Below are 19,460 nucleotides of genomic sequence, written 5' to 3'. Positions count from 1 at the left end.
ACGAACGAGAAGACGCAGCAGATCATCATGTACGTGTGATTAAAGAGAGAGGAGAAGATTTTTTGGAGTGTAGGAAGAAGATGAGAGTGTTTGATAAATTGCGTAAAAAAAAAAAGAGAGTGTTTGATAATGCTAGAGATCCTTGCCTCGAACCTCTTCCTCTCACTAGTTAAACTTCAGTCCTCAACTACTAGCTTCAACGCTCTCAACTACTTCTCTGTTGTTCCTTAAAAAAACTTTAATTGTTTATCTTGATTTTATTTTGCAAAGGTGAAGAATATCTCCATTTTATACTCACGTGGTTTATTTTTATCGAAGATACATTTAATCCATCTCCAAGTTATTATGATTGAGAGTATACATAAATATATATATATATATATATAATAGTATAAATAAGAAAAATGTGTGATTCTCGACTCCTCTTACTATGTTTGGGTCTCTTTCCAGTTTCCAGTAAGGTCTAGGTCTCATAGACTCATACTAACATAATTTTAGAAGTGAGGTACACGCAAACTAAGTGAGAATTTAAGTAAAATTAAGATATAAGTATAGTTGAAGAATTAAAGATTTAAGAAATCAAATGTATATGTTTATTAAAATGGGTTATCATATGGGCAATTATCATAAATACCACTAAAATAGGTTTTTATTCCAAAAATACCATAATTTAATTTTTTTTTCCAAAAATACCACTAAAATGTAATTTTTTTCCAAAAATACCACATAATTAAATCAAAGTTCTAATACTAAAAACTAATTCATAAATTCTAAATATTAAACTCTACCCCTCAAAACTATACCCTAAAACTAAATGTGTCAACCCAAACCTAAAAAAGAAAATTCTACATCCTTAAAAATCAATTTTTGTGTTTGTGGTAATTTTGGAAAAAAAATTAAAAGATGGTATTTTTGGAAAAAATCCTTTTTAGTGGTATTTAAAAGAATTTATCTTATCATATACTATAGATAGAAAAAGAATACTTTAAAGACAAAAAAATGGGAAATGCACTTTAAGAAGTTTTTTCCAAAATTACTTAATTTTTTAGACTCTTGAGTTATATAATATCCGTTGATATCACAAAACACACTAACAACTTAATTATTGAGTTATTTCTATTACTAAAAAAAAACTTTTAAGAGCATTTCTCATAATAATCATAAAAAATGTAAACCAAGAATTCTTATTTTTCTCTCTTTAAAGTGAAGTAAGGAGAAAAAGAGATTGAGCTTAGAAACAAAGGAGAATTTTAGTTTAATTTAGGAGTATATTCCGAACGAGACATTTATTTTTGGCTATAAAGTTGTTAAATCGTGTAACTTCCATATTCTTTGCAACTAGTTTTTTCTTTTCTTATACAACTGTATAGTGGAGCAAAGACAAGCGAAGCTACCTAGAACTAAATGTAAAGGTTCAAGTATTTCTTTAGTTCATGACCTCACATCATGAAATCTCTACCAAATTATATNAAAAAAAAAAAAAAAAAAAAGTATCGAGGATATATATTGATATATCACATTCAACTCTTAAGAAATAAATAATGGATATACTTTACACAAAAATTGTTTTGAAATGAAAATAAATAATTGATGGACAGTATCACAGCACTGTATAGTGGAGACGAGGCCAATGTGAGATATAACCCACCACATGGTAATGAGTATTGAGTAGTTTGATACATTCCATAATAAGCTACAATACATAATGTATTTATGTCGGTCTTCCACTAGCCAGTCTCACGTGAAACGTTTGATATTTTTCTCAGATCTCTCTTATGCAAGACACCGCTCCACATGTTCTTCTGTATTTCCCTCTAAGAATCGTTGTCTAAATTGGATATTTATCAAAATTGTAACTATTTTGTGAGAATGAGCATCGGTTATCAATAGACCGATATTAATCAGCTAGACGTCCGGTTTGATTTTATTCACATTCGACAAATGAGTCTAAGCCACAAGGGATTAGAAATAAAAGTCTTTGAAATAGCTTTCGGATGCTTCCAAACGTTCTGCATTTTTTCCAAACGCTATCGTCCGTGGACCGTGGCACCATGCGAAAACTACAAATACGCTTGTCGACTCTCTTAATATATCACCACAAGATATTTTCTCATGTTTGATCTTTACTTTCACGAATCACGATATGAAAAACAGTACTTTTTTGCATGTCATGCATTATCAACTTGTTAAAGTTTAAATACGCTTAATAATAGAGTTTTTCATGACAAATTATGTTATTCATTTTCAATATATAATTAAAGTAATATTGTTTCGGCTACTTTTAAAAATTAAATCAGGTATTTACACATCGCCTTATCAGAAGACTGAACATAATATATAAGTTTGTAAATAGTACACAAAACAAAATTACAAATTACAACCTCTATGAGTTTTGTGGATGGAGAGCAACGCATCACGCATGTCGATCAAGCAGAGAAAGCCAATATAAGAGTGGACCCAAAAAACAGATAGAAACAACGAAAAAATAAGAGATGGAATACAGTCTGTGCTCCCAAACTAAAGATAAATTAAAACCCACTCTTCACTTTTTTATATTCTTATTACTTTCTACACACTCATCATCATCACTCACTATATAAACACACACTCACACATATACTCTACAAACACACAAAAAAAACAACAGAGATCAGATCAAGATCTTAAACAATGAGATCCCATCTCTTGATTCTCTTGATCTCTCTCTTGGTCTTTAAATCTGAATCCATAAACTGCAATGAAAACAGCCATTCCTCAGATCTAAGAGTGTTCCACATTAACAGCCAATGCTCTCCATTCAAAACCTCTGCCTCATGGGAAGACACACTTCTTCAAGACAAGGCTCGTTTCCTTTACTTGTCAAGCCTCGCCGCCGCTAAGAAATCATCAGTCCCAATTGCATCGGGACGGGGCATCGTTCAGAGCCCTACTTACATCGTGAGGGCTAACATCGGGACACCAGCTCAGCCCATGCTCGTTGCTCTTGACACTAGCAATGACGCTGCTTGGATTCCTTGTTCTGGTTGTGTTGGCTGTTCTTCCTCTGTTCTCTTTAATCCTTCCAAGTCAAGCTCCTCTCGTACTCTTCAATGCCAAGCTCCTCAGTGTAAACAGGTAACTAATTATATCCTTATAGACTATAGTTATACTCTTCAAATAGATTAGATATGCCTTCTCTGGCGGACTTAAAACTATAGTAATTAAACTATATTTCTTCAATTCAAACCGTACCTAACTTTAGATTTGTTTAAAGTTATATTTGTATTTTGTTCAAAACAAGATCTAATATAATCAGAACCTAAACATACTCAAATCCAACGAAAATAATAAGAACAGTTATTTAGTTTTAACAAAACAAAGAACACCAAACCTGAAAAAACGAACAGAATGTCAGACGTATACTTGACTAACGTGGCGGTTTGATGATTTTTGGATGCATTGTACTGCACAAAAGATGTGAATGTGAACTTCATTTTGGCGTGTTAGACACCATGATCGAGAAGTCTAGTCACGGGTTTTGTACCATGAGTATAGTCACGGGTATTTTTTGTATATACAAAGAACTTGATAAACAATGCCAACTAGTAGGGCATATTTTACTGTTTGATCTGTATTCTTTGTCGTCACGCTAGCTAGTTAGGTTTTGCTTATAATACAAAAAGGTCACTAACAGTTACAATTAAATAACGTAAAACATAGTTAGTAGCGCCTTTTAATAACAAGATCCAAGATGGAAAAAACAATTTTTTATGGGAAAGCGTTTTAAAAGTGAAAAAATCCACTAAACGAAATATTAATCGATGAAGTTTTTTTTTTGCAGGTACCAAATCCAAGTTGCACCGTAAACAAATCATGTGGTTTCAATATGACCTACGGTGGTTCAGCCATCGAAGCATATCTGACACAAGACACACTAACATTGGCCAATGACGTCATCCCAAACTACACCTTTGGGTGCATCAACAAGTCTTCCGGGTCATCGTTGCCAGCACAAGGACTCATGGGTTTAGGTCGTGGTCCATTGTCTCTAATCTCACAGACTCAAAATCTTTATCAGTCTACATTCTCGTATTGCTTGCCTAATAGTAAGTCTGGCAATTTCTCCGGATCGCTAAGATTGGGACCTAAGTTTCAACCAATGCGGATCAAGACCACTCCATTGTTAAAGAACCCAAGGAGATCATCGCTTTACTATGTTAATTTGGTTGGAATTCGTGTCGGAAATAAAATAGTGGACATCCCTACAAGTGCACTCGCCTTTGATCCGGCCACTGGAGCCGGAACCATCTTTGACTCCGGTATGGACTTTACAACCCTCAAAAAATTTTGTTTTTGTTTTTGCTTGAGATCTGAAAATAATCATATGAACGATAAGTCGTGAGAGGGAAGTAACCTAATAGCTCTTGCTCTCTCACATGTAAATTGTGATATTTTAAATGAAAAAAATATATTTCTGTACTAAAATGATTTTGATTTTGCTTAGAGAACCTTTAATGAAAACCGATTAAATAAAAAACGAATTAAGCAAAAAAATAAATAAAAAATGGCAAATTCATAGATTTAGATCAAATTACTTTTTAATTGTTGTTAATTAAACAGAAACATTGCATGTATACATGACGCAGGGACGGTCTACACGAGGCTAGTTGAACCAGCTTACCTGGCTGTGAGAGACGAGTTCAGGCGACGTGTTAAGAACGCAAACGCAACTTCACTCGGAGGCTTCGACACTTGCTACTCCGGCTCCGTCGTGTACCCATCTGTGACGTTTATGTTCGCTGGAATGAACGTTACTCTGCCTACGGACAACCTTCTCATCCACAGCTCCGCAGGTAACCTCAGCTGCCTCGCCATGGCTGCAGCTCCGACCAACGTTAACTCTGTCCTTAACGTCATCGCTAGTATGCAGCAACAGAACCACCGTGTCCTCATCGACGTTCCAAATTCCAGGCTCGGCATTTCTCGTGAAACTTGCACCTAAGTCTTATTGGATTGTGTTTTTGTTTTTGGTCTATTTCGTAATGCGTTTTTTGGGCTTTTGAATCTTGGAAACTATATAAGTTAATGATTTTGTTAATTCTCACATATATGACTGTGAAATCTTTCGTAAGATTTTCTTTCGACTGTTCTCTGTTTCCAAAAAGGATTGTCATGAATTTGCGGATGCTGAAACTGTAGTTGCGAAAACCTTTATTTCAGTTATATATATTTCAAGCAGACAGTCTTAAATAAATACTACAAGTCAAAGGTTACAAGTAATCTTGCAGAGAACATGGCGGGTGTTGTAGGGTTTGCCTTCTTCACAGAGACGATACTCTCGCATGAACCAACTGCTATAGGCCATCGCGGCCTCTATGATATCTTCGTCTGAAATACGACTTCTAACCTCGCCCTCTCTTACCATTGTCTGAAAAAAATTATCAGATCCGCTAAACCTAATTCACCTATATATACATTGTATCACTTTAGATATTGCCGACGTTGTACTGCAATGGGTTGGACAAGGAATCACGTTTGGGCTTTTAAAAAAATATATATTAATTTTATATCTGAAGACTTTTATTTTATATCGTAAAATTTTATAAATGCTGTCTTGAAGTTGCATGGTCCATCATTCCTTTGATAGAAACACAAGTGTGAAAGATAAAAACTTCGCCTAAAATTGGGCATTTTATACGACGCCTTGATAAATTGGTAGAGGAGCTAGCTCAGCAAAATAGTCGAAGATGTGTGGCATGTGCTATAATGACCGAAATAATTTACTTGTTATAACAATAACCCGAAAATTTTCTGATTTTCTGCAATATATATATACACTATTGACAAGAAAAAGTAAAATTGAACACAGGATCTTTATGCAAACATGAGAAGAAAAAGAGTGTGTAAAAATAGTAGGGGTGAGAGAGTGACAAGTGTAACCCCACTTTCATCTTTCCCTAATGGGTTTTGCGGTTTGGCTTGACATCAACGCTAACAGCCAGACTCACTCCACCATACACCCAAAAAGAGAAGAAAAAAAAAAACATACACAAAATGGGTTTTATAGCTAAAATGAATAAAAGCATTCTGAATTAGAAGATTTTGAAATCATGATTGTTCACCCTTTTCAAAAAATAAAAATCAAAAGTAAAACCTTTTTTTTTCAAGTTGACGAAGAAAGAAATTAAAACCTATTTTTCAATGGTTACCCACTCTCTCTCACATTCTTCTTGATATTCTCCTCATTATTATTGTGACGGGTTGCTCCACTAACTTTTGTGAAGGGTAAGTAAAAGCCGGTGCAAATATGCGTAAATAATTTTGTCATATATTCCATTTAGCACATATATCAACACTTCAACAGACTGTAATGTATACAAACCATAAATTGGGCACAAACACAAAAAAAAACAGAGTAAATAATAAAAGTGAAAAACATAATTTTCCTTATTGCTTTTAGCCACACGAGTAACAACCATTGAACATGCGAGAAACGCGTGTACCCAAACTCATTGGTTAGTTTGAGAACCAACCAGCAGCGAATTCTCTTACACAGTCTCATTGTCACTCACTTTGTTTCCCATCTTTATCAAAAGAAATATGCTAAAAAACTTCTCTTTCTTTCTCCTTTTATCTTCACACTCTTGAGTCTGCTCTCTGTTTTTTATTCACCTGAAGAAAAAAATATATGGAGAACGGAGAATCTAACCAAGAAAATCCAAAATCACTTATCAACCACGACGAATCCCCAAAGAAACCATCTGCTTCCTCTGTCGTTGTTGATAGGTTGAAACGTGATGAGTGGAGCGAAGGAGCTGTTTCGAGTTTACTTGAAGCCTACGAGTCTAAATGGGTTCTCAGGAACAGAGCCAAACTCAAGGGTCAAGACTGGGAAGACGTAGCTAGACACGTGTCGTCACGCGCCACCCACACCAAGTCACCAAAGACTCAGACACAGTGCAAGAACAAGATCGAGTCCATGAAGAAACGTTACCGTTCTGAGTCCGCTACTGCTGATGGCTCTTCTTGGCCTCTTTACCCACGTCTCGATCATCTCCTCCGTGGAACTCAACCTCAACCTCAGCCTCAGGCTGTTCTGCCTCTGAATTGCTCTGTTCCTTTGCTCTTACTCGAGCCGCCGTCTCCTGCTGTGGCTCATCCGCCGCAGGTTTCTTACGGATCTAACGGCGTCGGCAAGATTCCTAAGGTCTGATCAGCGAAAACCTTCTAGAGAATTAATTAACCAAAGTTTGAGAGATTTTCTGATGTTTGTTGTGCAGGAAGATGGGTTCAAGCCGGAAAACAAACCGGAAAAAGCCACGGAGATGGATACAGACAGCAGTACGCCGGTGGTTAAAACGAAGGTGAGAGGGAAGAAAATGAGAAGAAGATATAAAGAAGAGAAAGAGGAGATAGCCGGGAGTATACGGTGGTTAGCGGAGGTGGTGATGAGATCAGAAAGAGCGAGAATGGAGACGATGAAAGAGATAGAGAGGATGAGAGCTGAAGCTGAAGATAAGAGAGCAGAGATGGATTTGAAAAGAACGAAGATAATGGCGAATACACAGCTAGAGATTGCTAGACTCTTTGCCGTCGCAGCTTCTTCTGGACAGAACAAAGGTGTTGATTCTTCACTAAGGATCGGAAGAAACTGAGTTTCTTTATTTTATTACAATGACTCAAAATGTTGTGTGTACATAACCAAGTGTTTTGTCAAAATTCCTCAGAGAAAGAAAGACCAATAATTGTTTCCTGTGATAGATGGCGATTTAAACAGTTCCACCAACAAAATGTATGATACTTTTCATATGAATATCATCAATCTTTAGTCATCATAGAGATGCCAATACTGTCTCAATTTTGTGTGTGTTTGACTAATTGCTGAGGGTGATTTGTACATATAGTTAGGTTAGATCAGTTTTGGTCGTGTTAGAGATTTGACTGAAAGAGAACATAATGATAAGAGTCCTAGCAGCTGAGAAAATAATAGTGCTTTTTACTTCGCATTTATTGGGGATTTTAACTATAATTGTGAATAATGATCGAGAGTTTAGTTGCGTATATATGGAATGGGCCATGATGTAAGATTGCACTAGGAGTAGTGGTTCTAGTCTCTGTGTTTTGAATGTTAGCAGTTACCTCAAACCAGCAACACTTTTAATTATTGTTGTGGAATAGACACCTAAATTCGTAATGGTGGACACATTGTTCTTTGCGGTCTAGATAGTGGCCGTGACTGCTAGACCCACCAACAGGCCTAAGCTTTTGACCTGTATAACTAGGGGTGGGAAAAAATCAAACAACCCAAAAGGCCAAAACTGAAATGCTCAAATCAAAAATCTAATTAATTTTTTGTTTACAAAGGAACAAAACTGAACCAAATCGCAGTTGCACCAAAACCGAATAGAAACAAATCTAATTACGAAAGTTGAATGCTAGAATTGTTGTAGTCTTGTAGATTCTATGCAAACTTGTCTACAAGTCAAAACCGGTATAGTCATATTTAAACTAAACTGACCCGGTTACCGTCTGATTTGATTGATTAATTGAAATTATAAAACCGGAATTGGTTTTGTTCCGGTTTAGCTTAGCAAATAGTTCGGTAATCAATTCGATTTGCCTCGTTTCTATCAGTCACAGAGTCTCGTTGGGAGGGAAGATCTTGCGTTGCCTCTATAAGCCATGAATCGTCGTAATCGTGGCTCTTCTTCTTCTTCCTCTTCGTCTAGGGTTTCAAATACTTATGGAAATCGCCAGCTCTCTGATAACCCGAGGGCTGGATCCGGCGGCGGAGCTATTGATTCTTTTCGGAGAAGAGCCGATGTAGTACCAGTCAAACGAAACAATGATAAAGACGAATCAGACAATAAGGGCGAAGATCTTACTGACGTCTCCTTCATCGTCGGAACTTGCTCTTCCATGTGTCCAGGTAATCGTCGAGCGCTGATCAATTTCTAATTGACCTTGAGACTCCGCCAGAATTGAACCCTATCCTCACCTGAATTGAATTTGATTTAGTGCTTAGGCCGATTTAGTACATTCTATTCATCAATTCATGATCCTTCAGTGCATAGGAAGTTCAGAGAAGTGTTAGATTTCTGAGATGGGAACGATGAGTGTTGTCTTTTGCTAGGAGTTGAGGTTAAAGTTACAGTTCAAGCAGCAAAAAAAAAAATGTACAGCTTAAACTAATGTGTTTTTTTTTTTTGGTATCAATAGAGAGGGAAAGAGTCACAAGAGAACGCTTGCGTGATCTTGCAGTGTTTGAGAGGCTTTATGGAAACCCCTCAAAGTCATCTACAGATCTAGCTGTTAAAAAGGTGCGCTTCACATCTCACAGCTTTGAAGTTTCCATTGTCTCTGGTGCTTTTTTGGGAAAATTTCACCTTCACCTGAGACTTTAGCTTTCTATATTTGACATGTCGTATCAGCTCTGCGAGAGAACTTGTAATTGAATGAAAATTTTAATGTTGAAATTCTTCATCTATGCAATTCATCTCTACTGAGAAATTTCTGAATGGTCAAGATTAATAGTTTTGTATTACTTACTGGGAGATGCCAACTGCTATTTGTCCAATACCAAAGGCTGTTATACTCTTTCTCTGTGATCTTGCTAGTTTTGCAGAACCCTTTCAGCGGCGGATGTTCAGGCATCGGATGTTCGACCGCTCCCAGTTTTAGAAGAAACCCTGAAATACCTTCTAAGTTTGCTTGACTCCAGGGAGCACCCGTTTGAAGTGGTTCATGATTTTATTTTCGATAGGACAAGGTCAATTAGACAAGATCTTAGCATCCAGAATTTAGCCAATGAGAGAGTGATCTACCTTTACGAGGAAATGGTATGGTTTGACTTGTTTCTTACTCTTTTCTCGTTCCTTGTTTGGTAGATGGGCTACACTGAAATGTCTATCCTTTGTCGTTAATATTGTTTTCCTTGGTTTTTGTTGAAAGTCGTTTATGTGTAGATACTTTGAGTTTATTAATTGTAGTTTTTCGTAGTCATAACCTTGTTCAGGACGCTCAAATAGGATCATATTTCTTCTTTTGTAATTTTCAGAGAATTGTACCCCACTCTGATTGATCATCCTCTTCTGAATTCTGATAGATAATCATGAATTTGTTTCATTTTTTTTGAAGTGTTCCACGGATGCGATTATTATTGACTCCCGGATGGCTTCTCTAACAGGTTAAATTTCATGTCATATCTCACAAGAGGCTTCAGAGTTGTAGTGGTACAAGTATTAGCCCAATGCATCACTTAAACATGGAGCAGCTAGCAAAAACTCTTACCTCTTTGTATAATATATATGATGCAAATAGGAAATCAGATTCCACTCACGAAAATGAAGCCGAGTTCCGTTCACTGTATGTGCTGCTTCATCTCAATCCCAGTAGCGGAGTGATGGTTGTTTCTCTGTTTTCTTTATCCTTATTTATTTGTTACCATGTCACCTTTTTTTTGCCATTAATATAAAACATTGGGATTTTGATCTGCAGGGGGAACCACTGTCTTTATGGTTTCGCAAGTTGACTTTTGCTTTAGTAAAATCCAAGGAAATATGTTTTGTACGAAACCTTTTAAGGTAGTGTTCTGCTGTTCAATCGTTTGCGTTTAGGAAATATGAATTGAAATATGATGATAGCTCTCTTCTCTTTCTTTTTCTTCCAGATTTTATCGGATGGGCAATTACAAGAACTTCTTAAGTAGAATAGCTTCCGAGGCGACATACTTACAGTATTGCATAAGTGAACCTCATATTAGAGAGGTGAGATTGCATGGATATAGATATGTAGTTATGTCCTTCTAGCTCTCAGGGATAGTCTTTGTGGCGTTTCAATTGGTAGCGGCTTATGTAATATGAAATGACAATAAGCATGAGAACGTAGAATAGAAAATATTACCGGTATGGTAAGGAAAGTAAATAGTTACATCGATTCATATTTGGGTGGAGATAAAGTGCTTATACATTGAATGGTATTTGCTGTAAATTGTTCAATTGTGTTGATCATTTGCTTAATGTTTTCATGGTAAAAGATGCGATCAGTCGCTGTCCAATACATAAATAGTGTTTGCTACAAGCTTCAACCGTATTCTCTCTTGCGGTTATCTCAGAACCTGATGATGAAGGTAATAAACTAAATACACCTATGAGTCTATGACTAAACATTTCCCTGTCTTTTCTCTATTTCCGTATTGTTGGTAAACTTGAAATGTCATAAGTCAACTTTGTATATTTCAGGAGCTGGATGTTGAATCTTTATGTCATGATTGTGGTCTTGAGACATGTACTGATTCTGATGGGTTCACTGTGTTAACCACGAAGCAGTCAACCTTTCGTAGTCCAGAGGACAAGTTCAAAGTTTATGATTTGATTGGAATTGAACGGATGAAGAGGTAGTTTTGAACCCCTGGCTCGTCGTTTATATGAAATGGTTAACTACTCTCTTATGACAAGAAGATATTGTATTCTAACATATTTAAGTTGCATGACCTTAGGTAATCAAATAGTATCAATTATTTGTTTTTGCACTGCTATCCGCGTTTGTTACCTCCTTCTGAACCTTGATGCCAAAGATTTTTTTATTTTTCAAGTACTCAAGAGTTCCTAAATATTTGTTTGATATTAATAGAGTTCATTGCAGTTTTGATTGCTGAAAACCAAAAGTCGATTTATGTGTTGAGAAAATTAATTTTGATTTTATGGATTAAGTTAGCAGAAGAGCTAATTTTACAGAAATCTGAGATTTTTTATTATTTTAATTGTAAGTGATAATTGAAGCATAAATACGATGCAAATACAGTTATGAATTTAATACATGTAAAACAAACACAAACATTTTTTAGTTATACAGTGGTGCGGATTAGAGTCAAAACATGTGTTAAAATTTCGAAGAGATACATACAATCTTGACTAATAATAAATTCGACAAGATCAAAAGTTGTAACTGGCTTATTAGTAACCAACTAGGAGTAATGAATGATGAACCTGAATTGTTTTTCTTCAGTGTGGTAGTAGAGACATCAGTAGAAGAAACTAGCACAACAAGATCTTACCAAGTTGTGAAAATAAGTATTAAAGTAAATAATAACTTTTAAAAAACAAGTATTTTGTTTTGAAAAATGATGTCGTTATTTTCTATAAATTCCTCTTATAATATATAAAAGTATTCGAATTTTTGTATCATATGAATATATGATTAAATAAGCATTGTAGCTCATTTCTATATTATATGTTTTTTCCTAAATAAACAAACATCACGCTAATGTGGGATACCATAATTTTTAAAATTCCAAAAATATTTGGACCGTGTGTACTTAGAAATAGAAAAATGATCAATAATCATAGGAAAAAAAACTAGTTGGGTGTACGCTAGAATGGAGGGAATACCAAATACATATTTGAAGAATTGACTTAACCAATGGAAACCATATTAAAAGTAATATAATCCAATATTTGAAGAGCCTGCAGAAGAATCAACTTACATACTCAGAAAAAAAATCAGAAAGGTATTAGTATTACTAGGCTTAACAAACTTTAGTCAATGCATTTGTATATCCATTTTCGATGTCACTACGATTCAACCCCATTTTTTTCTAGATCGCTGCCGTGTCTAAGGAGATCAAGAACAAACAGCAGATGAAATTGGTTATTATCTTGCTTGTGATTAATAAAACCTCCCTGGACATATCATATTTCAAGATATATGAAAAGTAACTTGATTCTGATTTGATTCTCAAAGAGTTCAGATACTTACCTTTGGGAAGTAACTTTTTAAGGCAATATTACACATGCAAATGATATGAATGAGAATTACATACATGATCAAACTAGTTCAGCTTTGGGCTGGAATTGAGTTATCTAGTCAAAATATATTGTACCAAAACTGAGCCTAATAGGATTTGGTATTAAATTATCTAGTTGGCTCATATATAATTGAGCCAATAATACCAAAAAAAAAATGTTAAATACATTGAATTTGATTTTTTTTTTTTATTAAATAGATTTGTTTGGATTCTTTGAATGTTAAAATTGGGTGGTTCGCAACAGTTTTGACGATTTAATTGATTAACGCTAAACCACATTTTAGAAAATATCCAACCATTAATAAATGATTGATAGATTAGTTAGTAAACCATTTTTATCTGAATTTAAATCCAACCAGACGATGTGGCTTGTAGAAGAAGGACCAAGAATGACTACATAGCCTCCGGACGCCTCGATATGCCGAAGAAGAGCAGCGTTATCCTCCAGTCGCATGTAGCCGGCGGACATGAGGAAGTAAGACTTTGCCACAAAAAATGCGAACGAAGAGAAAAGAACGGGGAATGCGGCGAATCGAATAAACTTAACCAACAACGACATCGCCGATTGTGAAGTTTCTCGAGAAAACAATGATGAGAGAATTGAGAAAATTGAGAGTTGAGAGAGCGATGATTGAGAAAATTGGAAAAATCTATGGAGCGCGTTTCAATCTTTTTCAATTTGGGAGTTTTAAGATCAATTAAGTTCGACCCGAGAATCTTTTCGGGACTGTGGGGAGGGGGGAGAGGGACTAATAAAATTCACACTTTTATTAATAGAAGCACATATTCGTAAACTTTTTGTTTCTATCATTTTATCTGTGTTCTACTTTTCTGATCCATTTGATATTTTATTTTTATATTTTGTAACATAAAATAAGGAAATGAAGATTTTTTTTTGTAATTTTGAAAAATATATAATTATTTTTGATTTAATTTATTGTATTTAGTAAAAATGTTTTATTTATTTATTCAGGTTTCAAATTTCTAATTAACCTAATTCCTCCTATTAATTGAAAAGTTTTTAAATAAACTAATTTGCATAAATGGTTTTATTGAAAATTGCATCAAAATGTCACTTGAAATAAGAAAAATTAATTAATCTACAAGAGGGGTTATATGGTCATTTGATCATTTTTAAATATGATTATTTAAAGTATTTAGTCATTAGCAACAATTTTCAAAATATTTTACTTACAAGATTTTAATCTGTGGTACACTGGAGACAATTTTTTCTAATAACTATTCATTTTTTTTCTTTTGTGTTTATTATATAATTTTAGATGGATTGTATTTGTTGTGTTTGGGACCAGTTAGGATTGACGTTAAATTTCTCGTTAACTTATTTGATATCATACTAAAATAATTTTTTTTATATTAATAGACTAATCCGTAAAAAATATACAATCAAATTTATGTAAACATGATATGCAAGAATTCAATTTTTTTCAACCAGGTTAAAAGTATCTAGAATATTAAAATCATATATACTAGTTTATTTTAGAACTATAATTTTTAAGCATATTACAAATAGTAACTTCAAGTTTTGATATTTATTCAAATGAAAATTATTTAATTATTTAAATATTATAAATCCTCTATATATTAATAGAGAAGCATTCTTGCGAAAAATGCTGATGTGTGGTCGCTCGAAGCACATTTTAGCAAATAATCCTCATTAATTAATACTAATTACATCTATGACAATATAGATTTAAATCAAATTTCATTATATAAATTAAAACTATTTATAGCCATTTAATTTGAATCTATATTATACATCTTTAAAAAATAACAAAATAATTTATTTTTAAAACATAAATAATTACTCATAATTTATTAAAATAAGTTCTATATAAATTAAAATTCCAATTGGCTCACATGAGTTGATCCTTTTGTTATAAAAAAAAAAAAAAAGTTCCATATAAATGTTTTCACCACTTTCAAATATATTTCAGGGGTGTTTTACACAAATTGAAAAAACTTTAGTTACAAAACAAAATTTGATCGTATATCATAATCCAAAACAACCTTCATCTTAAAATGGCTTTTAACCCAAATTCTTTTTTTTGGGCTGTAACAACTGAAGGCCCAATTCAATCCACAAAGAAGAAGAATACATATCCTTCAAATAATAATATATCTCTATCCTTCAAACAAAACAACATCCAACGCACAAAAACAAATAACTTATCGAAAAAGAAGCTCATATCAATCGTATCATTCATTGATTTCAGAGAAGCCGCGAAAGAGACCACAATCTCCAAATCTGAGTCGTCTCAATCCTCCGTCCGATCCAGGTTTGTTTACCCATCTCTCTCTCTCTCTCTCTCTCTCTGTTGAGTTACTCTTCTGAAACGCTCTGCTCAATATCTCTATGAAATTTCACTTCCCGATAAAGAATGTTTCAATTAGCTTCTCCTATGTTCGATTTCAGCTGTTTTTAGGGTAGAAGCTTTTTGTTTACCCGAGGAACCAATTTCGTTATTTCATTTCATTCTGGGAAATCCAATTTTAGTGATTTGAAATGTTGTTTTGTGGTGCAGGATTATTGTTTTACTACTACCCTTCACACGAATGACGACTTCTGTGTGTCCATTCTCGAAAGCTGCTCGTCCTGACGATGCTTCTTCCACTCGAAAACAAGGCGATATGACTGCTTCTGGTTGCCCTTTTTCTTCTAAAGCTGCTCGTCCCGATGATGCTTCTGCTCGGAAACAAGGCGAAACAGCTGCTTCTGGTTGCCCTTTTTCTAAAAGTGCTCGTCCTGACGATGGCAGTAAAGGATGTCCTGAAGAGGAAGGAAAATTGAATAAGGACTCTACTGACTCTGCAACTGTGCCTGCCAAGTGCCCTTTTGGTTATGACTCCCAAACATTCAAGCTTGGCCCTTTTAGCTGTATGCTTTGTCAAGCACTTCTGTATGATAGCAGTAGATGTGTGCCTTGTACTCATGTGTTTTGCAAGTAAGCCTTGGTTTTTTATATATGTGTTATCTTAGTATGTTTTTAGGTGCTCAGCTGCTTAATGTCTTTTACCCTTTTTGGCTCATAATGGATGATGGTGATTGAGTCTACTATTATTAAATTTTGTTGTTTCTTGAATGCAGAGTATGCTTAACACGGTTTAAGGACTGCCCTCTGTGTGGTGCTGACATTGAAAGTATTCAAGCTGATGAAAACCTTCAAAAGATGGTTGATCAATTTATTGAAGGCCATGCTAGAATCAAGAGAACTGTTTTCAATGGCACAGAGAAGGAAGAGGTCGAAAATGATAACAAAAAAGTGATATACGCTGATGTTTCCATGGAAAGAGGTTCTTTCTTGGTGCAACAAGCTATGAGGGTGAGTTCTACCTCTAAAATTTTGTTGACTTAATTAGTGGGCAGTATTCTATTTTAATGATTTACGCTTTGTTGTGTTGTTCTGTTTTTAATTTCTGGTTATATTCCTTGTTCTTATTCAATCTGTATGCACAGGCATTTAGTGCCCAGAATTATGAAAGTGCTAAATCAAGGTTGGCAATGTGTACCGAAGACATTCGGGATCAACTTGGGAGGGAGGGCAATACACCAGAGTTGTGCTCACAGCTTGGTGCAGTCCTTGGTATGCTTGGCGACTGCAGGTATGCTTTATCCCATGTTGTTTATTTCCAACATTTTTCCATTATCGAGTTTCTGTAAACAAAAAAGATTGAGAATGGGTCATCAATATGCTCTGTTATGATCCCATCCACCTACCTATAACTCTCATTTGACTGATTGTAGACACTTTGGTTGTAATGTGATTTTTTTAGTGTTAGGAGTTCCTCAAGTGTGTGGCCCCTGAACTACGTTATTTTGGCCGAAATGATTGCCGTTCTGTTTGGTGTGTTGAAAATCTTTCTTTCGGGGGGCTTGAGTTCGATGGTTAGCTTAATTTGTTTTGTTGTTGCAGCCGAGCAATGGGAGACTCAAGCTCTGCAGTCAATCATTTCGAAGAGAGTATTGAATTCCTTATGAAACTGCCAATGAATGATTTGGAGGTTACACACTGGTTCTTGTTATAGTTTGATACTGCAAACTTTTACCATTTTGTCACAGTTTTTTCTAAACTTGCAGATTACACATACACTCTCTGTCTCACTCAATAAAATAGGAGATCTTAAATACTATGACCAAGACCTACAAGCTGCAAGGTCATATTACTATCGTGCTTTAAATGTTAGACGTGATGCAATGAAGCATCACCCACATGCTCCTTCACAAGTAAGTCTGTCTTCATGATTTTGCTACATTCGTTGTGTCAGTGATTTGTTAATTCTAGCCTGTTATTTTGTTATCTTCAGACTAAATGACTTTTAGAATCAGGGACTATTCTTAATTTCATAAAATTGGTTACGAATTTGGTAAGAGAGAAGAGACAAGGTAAAGAGGAACTGAACTGGTTACTCTTAGTTTCCCGATTTAAGGCCTCACAGAGGGCATCTAGTGTTAGTTAAGTTATACAGTATGCATGAATGTTTTATCTGTAGATCGTAAGATATCTACGTAGAAGCAGGAAGGGGTTTTCTGAGTGGTTGTTTCTTTTTAAAGCTCATTTGGGTCTAGGGCTGAAAACATTAAAACATTTAGACGTTAACTTAAGCTGGTAGTGGGTCGAGGATCTGAAACAGGATGTTGAGTGAATCGGGAATACTTGTTCGCAATGTGTTTGTGCGGATGTTTTTTTTTCACTGTTGCCATTTTGCTTATTTGCTACCTTGCCAATATCAGAGAACTGCTCTTAATAATATCCTAAGTTATTTTCAAGTCAGTTACTAATATTTTTGCTTGGGTGCACTGAGGTTTAGAGAACTTCACTTTAGTTTTCTTATCTGCTACTTTATTTCTTGCCTAAAGAAGTTAGATCTGAAAGATAGCAATTAGCAAGTAAGGTGTGTCCAGAGATAGCAACTGAGTTTGGTTGTTATTCTACAATTTATTTTGTAGATTCTGGATGTGGCAGTTTCATTAGCCAAAGTTGCGGATATAGACAGGAGTCTACAAAATGAAGATGCAGCTACAGATGGTTTCAAGGAAGGCATGAAACTGCTGGAAACTCTAAAATTGGACTCTGAAGATTCTGCTCTTGAGCAACGAGTAAGATTCTTGCACGACATCCTGATTTCGATATTTCCTTTAACCACTGAATCTGAATTTCAGTGAAAGTTCATCTGACAATGTAAAATTTGAACATGCAGCGCCTCTCTGTGCTAGAGTTCCTTAAGAAGCAAGTAGAGAAGCCTGAAGAGTCCGTAGAAACTGCACTCTAAAGCGAGGCATGGTTATATAAGTAAATATATATATAGACTGTATACCTACGCTCCTCTATGGCATTTTGCTGAATAAAATGAACAAGAAAGCCCAAAAGAAAAAATTGTTGTGTTTGCCCATAGAGGTCAACTAAACAGAGTGCTTTGTATGTGGTGATGGTTTCTGTTCTGTTAATGTTAAGAATGCGTATTCTACGAACTAATGAATAAGCTGTTTATGAATTAAAAGTGTCTTTCTTTTCAATCTAAAAGGAGAAAGAACCAAACAGAGACTGCGGCATCTTTGTTTTGATCTAAAAGGAATATGCAAGTATTTGGGAAACTCAATCAGCTAAAAACGAGTATAAATTGCAACAATTAGTTTTCCCATAACTTGATATCCTTTATAATACTTCATTGTAATATTTTTTTTAACCTTCAACTACTGCACAATTACTTGGGTTTGTTGTGGACATGAGTATCAAACAAGTGAACCTTCTTTTCTAGCAACATGTTGATGCTAGCATTACGATGTCTCGAACTCTTTTTGCCTTACAGTCCTCTTCTACAAGAATGGTTGCCACGTCTTCGCTCACAACCACTTTTTGTAGCTATTGAGGTCTTCAAATGTCTCGTCGAACACTTTCTCCTATTGTTTTCTAAACTCTTCAGTTGTTTTTCCTTTTTTCTTCTATCTAGCACTTCTTGGCAATCTTCCTAGATTCATAAAACCGTATTATTTCATCTCATGGAACTCTCATCCGGCCAATGATTCAAGTTATGGTCTCGGGTGGCGGCCACTGAGTAGAGATGCTTATCGCCACGTGATACAAGCAATAATACAAGGCATCTTTCAATATGAAAATCCTCCAGCCACGAGACATCTCCATGCTTAGGTTCTATAGACACCACTACAACTTAAATAAGAATGTACCAACAAGCACCTCGTCCCAACTCTGATCTTTGAAGACGGCTAGTACGTAGTAGTGAAGGAACCTCTAGTGGCATGGTACTTCATTAGCGACACTGCTAACTTTTCATTAGGGACGGTGCTAACTTTTGTGGTCTTCCGTGCTTCCACTTGGACATTTTTGGCACCATCTCTGGTTCACAAGGTAAAGACCAAGATTTTGACGGCTTGGGAGGCTGCTTCGATTATAATTGATCCTGGTTGTGTAAAAATGCTATGATACTGATAGAGATTCTTGGCACATGAGATTTGGATTTGTGTGTTTATGAGCGTAGATTCAATGTGTACTTTGTGATTCAATTATAATCAGATGAATTACTCGAAGGAGATTGAGACAACTACTGAACTACGCTACCATCTCTATAATACATATCGTCTTCTCACAATAACTTCTTATAAATTATTATTATTGTATCTAATGGACAAAAACCATCTCTC

General features: G+C 35.2%; 4 protein-coding genes across 4 annotated transcripts; all 4 read left to right on the top strand.

Moving 5' to 3' along the window:
* LOC104791711 (aspartyl protease AED3) lies at nucleotides 2,574-5,177 on the top strand. The gene is made up of 3 exons (XM_010517665.2): nucleotides 2,574-3,114; nucleotides 3,821-4,298; nucleotides 4,626-5,177. The coding sequence occupies exons 1-3, from the start codon at nucleotides 2,671-2,673 to the stop codon at nucleotides 4,979-4,981; spliced, it is 1,278 nt and encodes a 425-aa protein (XP_010515967.1). The 5' UTR covers nucleotides 2,574-2,670; the 3' UTR covers nucleotides 4,982-5,177.
* LOC104791710 (trihelix transcription factor ASIL1) lies at nucleotides 6,362-7,814 on the top strand. The gene is made up of 2 exons (XM_010517664.2): nucleotides 6,362-7,186; nucleotides 7,260-7,814. Exons 1-2 carry the CDS (start codon nucleotides 6,668-6,670, stop codon nucleotides 7,632-7,634), a joined length of 894 nt encoding a protein of 297 aa, XP_010515966.1. The 5' UTR covers nucleotides 6,362-6,667; the 3' UTR covers nucleotides 7,635-7,814.
* Nucleotides 8,600-11,592, top strand: LOC104791709 (SAC3 family protein C). Its single transcript, XM_010517661.2, has 8 exons — nucleotides 8,600-8,908; nucleotides 9,199-9,299; nucleotides 9,597-9,818; nucleotides 10,166-10,384; nucleotides 10,477-10,562; nucleotides 10,649-10,745; nucleotides 11,015-11,107; nucleotides 11,220-11,592. Exons 1-8 carry the CDS (start codon nucleotides 8,662-8,664, stop codon nucleotides 11,376-11,378), a joined length of 1,224 nt encoding a protein of 407 aa, XP_010515963.1. The 5' UTR covers nucleotides 8,600-8,661; the 3' UTR covers nucleotides 11,379-11,592.
* Nucleotides 14,947-18,276, top strand: LOC104791708. The gene is made up of 8 exons (XM_010517660.2): nucleotides 14,947-15,081; nucleotides 15,328-15,747; nucleotides 15,891-16,125; nucleotides 16,260-16,405; nucleotides 16,717-16,804; nucleotides 16,881-17,027; nucleotides 17,751-17,900; nucleotides 18,002-18,276. The coding sequence occupies exons 2-8, from the start codon at nucleotides 15,359-15,361 to the stop codon at nucleotides 18,071-18,073; spliced, it is 1,227 nt and encodes a 408-aa protein (XP_010515962.1). The 5' UTR covers nucleotides 14,947-15,081; nucleotides 15,328-15,358; the 3' UTR covers nucleotides 18,074-18,276.

The sequence above is a fragment of the Camelina sativa genome, chromosome 6 (assembly GCF_000633955.1).
Source record: "Camelina sativa cultivar DH55 chromosome 6, Cs, whole genome shotgun sequence".
Lineage (NCBI taxonomy): Eukaryota > Viridiplantae > Streptophyta > Magnoliopsida > Brassicales > Brassicaceae > Camelina > Camelina sativa.
Note: the sequence above shows the minus strand (reverse complement) of the source record. Positions and strands in the feature narration are given on the sequence as shown.

Excerpts from the sequence above, each read along its gene's own strand:
- LOC104791711 (XM_010517665.2), top strand. The coding sequence starts at position 2,671 with ATGAGATCCCATCTCTTGATTCTCTTGATCTCTCTCTTGGTCTTTAAA. Across the intron at positions 3,115-3,820 it reads AAGCTCCTCAGTGTAAACAG|GTACCAAATCCAAGTTGCAC; the intron begins GTAACTAATTAT and ends TTTTTTTTGCAG. Across the intron at positions 4,299-4,625 it reads CGGAACCATCTTTGACTCCG|GGACGGTCTACACGAGGCTA; the intron begins GTATGGACTTTA and ends TACATGACGCAG.
- LOC104791710 (XM_010517664.2), top strand. The coding sequence starts at position 6,668 with ATGGAGAACGGAGAATCTAACCAAGAAAATCCAAAATCACTTATCAAC. Across the intron at positions 7,187-7,259 it reads GCGTCGGCAAGATTCCTAAG|GAAGATGGGTTCAAGCCGGA; the intron begins GTCTGATCAGCG and ends TTTGTTGTGCAG.
- LOC104791709 (XM_010517661.2), top strand. The coding sequence starts at position 8,662 with ATGAATCGTCGTAATCGTGGCTCTTCTTCTTCTTCCTCTTCGTCTAGG. Across the intron at positions 9,819-10,165 it reads TCTACCTTTACGAGGAAATG|GTTAAATTTCATGTCATATC; the intron begins GTATGGTTTGAC and ends CTTCTCTAACAG. Across the intron at positions 10,385-10,476 it reads ATCCCAGTAGCGGAGTGATG|GGGGAACCACTGTCTTTATG; the intron begins GTTGTTTCTCTG and ends TTTGATCTGCAG.
- LOC104791708 (XM_010517660.2), top strand. The coding sequence starts at position 15,359 with ATGACGACTTCTGTGTGTCCATTCTCGAAAGCTGCTCGTCCTGACGAT. Across the intron at positions 16,126-16,259 it reads TGGTGCAACAAGCTATGAGG|GCATTTAGTGCCCAGAATTA; the intron begins GTGAGTTCTACC and ends CTGTATGCACAG. Across the intron at positions 17,028-17,750 it reads ACCCACATGCTCCTTCACAA|ATTCTGGATGTGGCAGTTTC; the intron begins GTAAGTCTGTCT and ends TTTATTTTGTAG.